The 7,538-nt window shown below is 28.7% G+C and overlaps 1 protein-coding gene across 1 annotated transcript; it reads right to left on the reverse strand.

Moving 5' to 3' along the window:
- Positions 1-2,088: 2,088 nt before the first annotated feature.
- Positions 2,089-5,781, reverse strand: LOC110638384 (protein DETOXIFICATION 40). The gene is made up of 7 exons (XM_021788936.2): positions 5,398-5,781; positions 4,076-4,707; positions 3,912-3,968; positions 3,551-3,789; positions 3,010-3,128; positions 2,817-2,903; positions 2,089-2,346 (listed from the first exon to the last, which is right to left on the reverse strand). The coding sequence occupies exons 1-7, from the start codon at positions 5,698-5,700 to the stop codon at positions 2,257-2,259; spliced, it is 1,527 nt and encodes a 508-aa protein (XP_021644628.2). The 5' UTR covers positions 5,701-5,781; the 3' UTR covers positions 2,089-2,256.
- Positions 5,782-7,538: the final 1,757 nt, after the last annotated feature.

Raw genomic sequence — 7,538 nt, forward strand, 5'->3', positions numbered from 1 at the left:
CGCTGCATTTTGATTTGGCTTTTTTTTTTTTTCTTTTGTTTTTTTTCCTTTTAAGATCAAGGAAATCAATATAAAATTAGAATATGCTTTGATTGACTGGGGACGGTTGATTGATCTATACCGAAGGTATCTATGGTGACAGATACCCACTTAGATATTAGGATTTGCCTGGCAAACATTAATTGCAATCTCACATGCCTAATTAACTATAAAGTAAAATCCCTATGCGATCATTATATTTTAATAAACTTAATTAATTAATATCTTAATTTTAAAAAAATATTATTTAATCTCAAATTTTTTATTACTAATTGTTTAGTAATTTTCATTAACTTTTTTATTAGTTAAAAGATAGTAGTTGCATATATTGACTGAATTGTTAATAGATTTAAAATTATATTAATTAAATAATTATACTAGAGGCTAAATAATTGAGTTTAGAAAAAAAATTTAAAAATAATGAGAGAGATTAAAAAATTTATGAACTAAAAAATAGAGAAATTATATAGTATATTTTTTAAAATAAAAAAATTAAATAATTAATTTTATTAAATACATAAATGATAAAATAATTTTCTCTGATTATAATATTCTGAGAATAAATCTTCAAGGTTTGATCACTGGTATGGTAGGTTTTATTTTAAATTGAATTAAATTAAAATAGCTAAGCAATTGAACTATTAAATAATAATAATAATAATAATAATAATAATAATAATAATAATAATAACTGAATTGAATTGAAGGAAGAATTGAATTCAATAAAAAAAATTTTGAATTCAATATGGTACATTTAATAGGGTTGGGCATATTTTATTGAATTTTTTTTTAATTTTTTGAATTTGCTATAAATCTCATAAATTGTAAATTATATTAAATAAAATTAAAGCCCATAAATTAAAAAAAAAATCGTAAATTAAATATGAATCGGTTCATTTTGTATTTATTGTTAAAAATAATTAATCTGAACTGAAAAATCAAAATTAAAAAGAAAAAAATATTAACTAAAACAAATCAAACTAATCAAGAAACTAGAGTAAAATTAATATTTCATTGGGATGCTTATGGGCAGGGTGTGATTGTCGGCTTATGCGGGTAACATCTAATAACTCAATAATATTAAATTAGTTATCTATAAATAAATTTAAATTTTAATCAAAATCTTAAAAAAAAAAATTAATTTAATTAGTTTTATTCATTAGACGGATTCCCAAATATTATTTTCAAGTTTGAACATAAAATAGATCGTCCAACATGATCCGCAATTTCATACTATACAAAGCCACAGCTTAAAAATTTTCTGTGAGTTTGCATTAAAGAAATCAGAAATTAATTAGTGTTACCAATGAGGACAGATGCATGCATTCATTTCATTATGCAATATATAAAAATATTTACGTCTCGATCTTCACCAGTTTGATATTTAATTTTTTCATTATAATGTATAAATTAAAAAATTAAACAGATTCATCATTGTCTTACTCTGCATAAAAAAGTGGACACATCTTACAAGTTTGATTGATTTGTTTTTTCTTATCGTATTAAAATATTAATCCAATTAATTTAATATAAAGTTTATCAATCATTTCATTATGCATTAAAAAAAAGAATATATTTATAAAGTTTTGATGTTTATATTATATAAGGTAAGATTTTTTCATGTATGTAATTATATTTTCGGCAAGTGGAGGGAATATGCTGAGTAATGAATGACACTGTCCCAAGACCATTAAACCCCAAGCTTGGTAACTGATCTGTTATTAATGTATACGTAAATCTAGATCAACTTTTATATGCAAGCTGACAAAATATCAGAGTCATTATTGAGAGATTTCAACATCATCCAATTAATTAATGTCTCACTATTGTTGACTGATTAATTTAACCTCAATAATTCATATTAAAATATTCATGAAATCATGAAATTTATAGTCGTATAATTCTAATCATTTCGTGTGTTAGGTATACAAAATCAAATTTGAAGAGTGATTGAGTTTGGAATAAATATAAATGCATTGATTTTCTGGGCATGGAGAGTTTATACTCACAAGAAAATAAAATTCCATTTGTTAGAGCAAAAGGCAGAAGTCGAGTCTCCACGCAAGCTATTTGTATTCCATGCAATTACCCAAAGACAACTTCAGCCACTCACAACCCTTTGTTTATCATACAGTGAAATTCAAACCAAAAATCTCTCAATAGAGTTGTAAAGATATCAAATTTATACTACAAAAGGACGATAAAACCAAATCCACTTCAATTCTCCGAGCCATCTCTTTTATTATCCTCCAAGAGAGGCTCTTTCGTTTCTTCCCATATGCTCAACCGATCCTTTGCATTCTCCACCTGAAAATTTACAAACCAAAACGATGAATTCATCCCCTTGCATTCTTTAATTTTATGGGAGTTTATCGTTAAGAAAGAAATAATTGAGATGCCCAAAACAAAAAAACGCCAAAAAAGTTGTGGTGGTTGCAACAATATCGATGACCAGTTGTCTAAGAAAGTAAGGACCTTTCAAACAGATATGTCAGAGGTTGCATAGTCATTGTGCACAAGTGTAATGAATTAGTTGGATTGGATGGGCTACACTCCAAAGAAAATTATATCTACTTATCCAAATTTAGTTCACTGTGGATTTATGAGTTAACCCAATTTAGCCTCACTAAGCTTGGTGTAATTATTATGAGCATTAGAATTAAGGGAGTTAAGTAGTCTGATTGATATTTTATAATCTATTAAGGTTACATTAAATTAAAAAAAAAAAAAAGAAATAGTATAGCAATGCAAGTAATTAGAAAGAGAGAGTAGTGTACCTCTTTATTCCAATCTGTTCGAAAAGTAACCCATAATAAAATAATAGTTTGCAAAAACGTACCACCGATCATCCCTGACCATATTCCCTATGAACACAACAAAATTATAAGTTTCTGTCTGAGACATACAAAATAATTATATTATAATGGGATGATTAAGAATATATATAAATATATAAATACAAATGTATACCTGGGCACCCAGGTTGAATTTAAATCCAAGAAGCACCCCTAGTGGAACGCCAATCAAGTAATAACATCCAACGTTCACATATGCAACAAATGCTTGCCATCCACATCCAACAGCCACCCCTTTCAGAATATCAATTAATTAGCTAGCTGTATGTATTTTAATTATATCAAAAGATACAATTCCGATGAATTCCAATCCAGAAAGATCTCCAGCGTGGTTTTTAATGTACGTGTCTTCGTCCACCTGTGTTTCTTTGTTTTGGACCACAAATTGGTAAAAAAGTACTAGGACCAGCCTGCTGGCTCTTGCTTTCAGGGAAGGGTAAAAGCTAAAAGGAGACACAAAGGCCCAACTATCTCACCTAAGATATTATATGCATGATCATAATTCATACATGTTCCGATGGACAAATTTATTTACTATTAATTAAATAGAAAAATCAACATATATCACAAAAAAAAAGGTCGAAAAATACTGCACGCAGTCACATTTTAACATGTAGTTTGTATTAAATTTAGGAATAATAATTAAAAATTCTTACCAGACAAAACAGGCTGAACACCGTTTAGAATGAGAGTAATAGCCAAGAATGGGGTGAGCTCGGAGACTGCTTGGGAAACAACTTCACCTTCAGTGAAAGCATAGCTGAGGTAGTCGCGCAATATCATCACAACGATGGCTGCGATTACAGCAATAATGAAAGAGCATAGATTCACCATTATCACAGAAAAAGCTGCTGATTTTGGATGTCCTGCTCCTAGCTCGTTGCTCACTCTCACGCTGGGTTTTTCATTTCATTTACACATGTTATCTTCATATATGTCAGTATAATACTTATCCACACATAAAAGATCATCAAGATATATAGAGTAGAAGAATTGATCCCGAATTAATAAACCAACCTGGCAGCGGCATTGAATCCAACTGAAATCATGTACACCCATCCGGATATTGTCATGCTGCGTAGAGAATCGAATTAATATTAGGACAGGATTCGGCACTGATCCACTAATCTTTCCTTGGAATTCTTAGTTACAAGAATCTAAGAGAGCCTTAATTTACTTACCAAACTGAGAGAGAATCCAATGCAATCTCTGCATTTTCCAACAACCCTGCAATCAACACCAGCACTTGAAAATACCAGGTCTCCAAGCACAACATCACTGCTGATGCAGCTGACAATTTAAAGAAACCCCAAAGACCAACGAATGCCTGCACGCTAAAACCTTTCCATGTTTTCCTACACTTCCTGCTCATTGCAATGTACACAAACTGGGCAATCACAATGAACCACCAAGACAAACTCAGGATCAAGGCTGCACCTAACAAGCCCCAGTTCCATTTAAACACGGCTAGCCAGGTAAATAAGATGTGCACCGCCAGTGCAACCAGTGATATGTATGCACTGGGGGCAATTATGCTTTGAGATTGCAAAAACTTTTGTATGGGAAAGTTAGCGGCATAAGCGAAAATTTGAGGGATGAGTCCATAGACAAAAACTGCAGCTGCAGTTGCTATGTCGTTTGGTTCCCCGAGTAAGACCAAGATGGGCTTCGAAAAGACATAGATCAGCGCGAGAGGGATCCCCGTTGCCATCAGGAGAATTGTTGATCTCTGGAGATATATGCCTAGCATTTCGAATTTGTGCGCCCCATATGCTTGCCCACAAAGGGTTTCCACCGCACTTCCCATGCCGAGCTGCACCATATAGATATGTATATAAAAGCTTAAATGTTATTAAAAAAAAAAAACCCAAAAATGAGTTCTTCATAATCAGTAAAGTATTTACCCTGGAAATTCACTTGATATGGTTATCAACTTATTAATCAAAACACAAACCAACTTACAAAAATATATAATTATATGTGAATATAAATGAAAATTTCTAATAGATCATGAACTGAAAGTACATAGGAAATTATTGAAGAACATAACTTTTTTAATTTTTAGATGCAAGTAATTTCTTGTATAAAAATTTCAAAATGCTTTAATATACTATATAGGACGGTATAATGATCTAACAAGTTTAATCATATACTGATTTCCCGTGAAGTTTAAGCGATCGGGTATATTGGTCTTGGAAAATTGATTCCGAACTGCAACAGTATTTAAAAAAAGCCTTTTGATAGATTTTTTTTTACATATATAAAACCTTGTAACAGGAGAACAATCATAAAAATGAGTTATAAATAATGATCTAAATATGACAAGATCATAAAAAAATATTATTTAAACAAATCTTTAAGAGAAAGATCGAAAAAAGGTTATTAAGAAGAGTACAAATTTAATCGTATAAAGGGAGATGTTAAACAAAAGGAAAAAAAAAATTATTTTATTTTTTTAAACTTCAGAGGAGATCATATAGATCGAAACAGGTGCCTGACATACCATAAGGCCATAGGCAAAAACTTGGATGCCAGTGTTCCCAAGAGAAACAGCAGCAAGCTGAAGATTTCCTAGGTGACCACAGAAGATCTGGGTAGACATGGAAACCACATTATTCAGCAAGTAAACAATCACTGCAGGAGCTGCAAGTTGGAAGAGCAATTTAAGCTCAACCCAGGAGGCTGATCTGAGCCTTTTAAAGGTTGGTGTGCGAGTATCGTTTAAAATATCTTCTAGCTCAGAGGTGACTGCTTCATGGCCAGACCTGAAGCTCTGAAGAAGAGGCTGAGAGTGAGAGAGCATCATCTTGCTACACTTTTCTTATTCTTCTTTTCTCTCCTTCGATGTCCATACCCACATGGCAAGCACATTTATAAACGAGGATTTGTATTTGCTTTTGATTTTTATTGTCTGTGATCAAGTTGGTGACAGCCAGAATAGACGTCAATTTTTAATTTTTATTTAGGTGGAACGGTCAATATGAAAACTGCAGGTTTCCCCAATAATACAAATCGTGCGTTTTAAATTTTGTTTTCACTTTAATGATGCTAGTGAGGAAAATCGGCGTCTGAACGGCGGACCCACCGGGACCAGCCGGTTCTTTTTTTAACCTAATTAAAATATATTTTAAAAAGAATGTGTAAAGTAGCCTAAAATTGTATTCGAGAAGTTTTTGAAGAGCTCAAACTCAATTTATTAAATTTTCTCAGTTAGGCCTCAATTGATTTAGAAAATAAGTTAAATATTAATAATTTTAAATTTAATTTATTGAATTTTAAATAGTTTTACTTATTTATAACTCTAATAATTTTAAATTTAAAATTACAAAATTTAAGACTATGTTATTTTTATTAGGTTTAAGATTATAAGTTTATAACTAAATAATTTTGTAAATAAATGAGTCTATGACTTTATTCATATGCTAACTTGCGAACATATTAATCGAGCTCACAAATCTTAAAAAATGTGTCTGTTTTAGTATATAAATTGATTAAATTAATTTATAAATTATAATTTTAATGACGTATTTATTTATGAGATTATCAGAGCTTATAAGTTATACTTATAAGTATAAATAAATTAATTAATTAATTAACTGTGAGAGAATAATTTTTTTATTTTGATGTTTATAAATTAGTTTAATTAAATATATTGTTATATTATTCTCATTTAAATTTATAATTTTTCTATATATTGTTATTGTATTTATTCTCATACTCTCATATTCATGTTAAAAAATTTATTTTCTTGCAATAATTTAAATAAACTATTTACTTTAATTTTAATAAATTTAAAAAATATTTTTTTATTAACTTTAATGAAACATTTATCTACAAAATATTTGTTTATTTAATTTAAAATTAAATTATATTGTAATTTGATTGAAATATATTTTGATAATATTATTATAATAATAAAATATTGGGATAATATAATTTATTATTTCTAAAAATAATTAAATGTTTTTTAGTCATTTTAATGTTAAATATATTTATAAGTTAGTTTTTATTAAATGTATTGACTGCTTATTAGTTACTTATAAATATTTTAACTAAATATGTAATTATTTAAAATTTTGAATGCTTATAATTTCCGATTAGTTTATAAGCATCGATTTTTATGTATTAAGTTAAACACTCTCTTGATAATTTAAATATCAATCAATAAATTTCAATATAGAAAAAATTTACTGAGTCTAATTTTACTTCAAAAGTTAATGTTAAAGTAGGTACGCAAATCTAAAACATATATATAATCGCATAATCACACTATATAAGAAAAGATAATAAGAATAACATATTATTTACGTTATTCGATCGTAAGGTCTATGATTACGGGTGAGATAAGAGAAAAAGTCCAATTATGATAAAAACAGTAAGTTACAATAATTCAGAATTCTCAAACTCTAATTTCAGTGTATTTCCAAATATCTCATAACTCTATTATAAAAGGTAGAATATTACAATTGAATCTATACTCTCCGCAAAGGCCCGCATCTTCCTCTATCACCGTATATCTTTATTTTTTTATCCTAATCGGATTGTAGTGTAAATTTTTTAGATTATGTTATAATTTAAATTTATGAAAATATATTCAAAATTTAAGTCATATAAAAATAATAGTTCACTCAATAGTAGAAGATT

Source organism: Hevea brasiliensis, chromosome 18, assembly GCF_030052815.1.
Source record: "Hevea brasiliensis isolate MT/VB/25A 57/8 chromosome 18, ASM3005281v1, whole genome shotgun sequence".
Taxonomy (NCBI): Eukaryota; Viridiplantae; Streptophyta; class Magnoliopsida; order Malpighiales; family Euphorbiaceae; genus Hevea; species Hevea brasiliensis.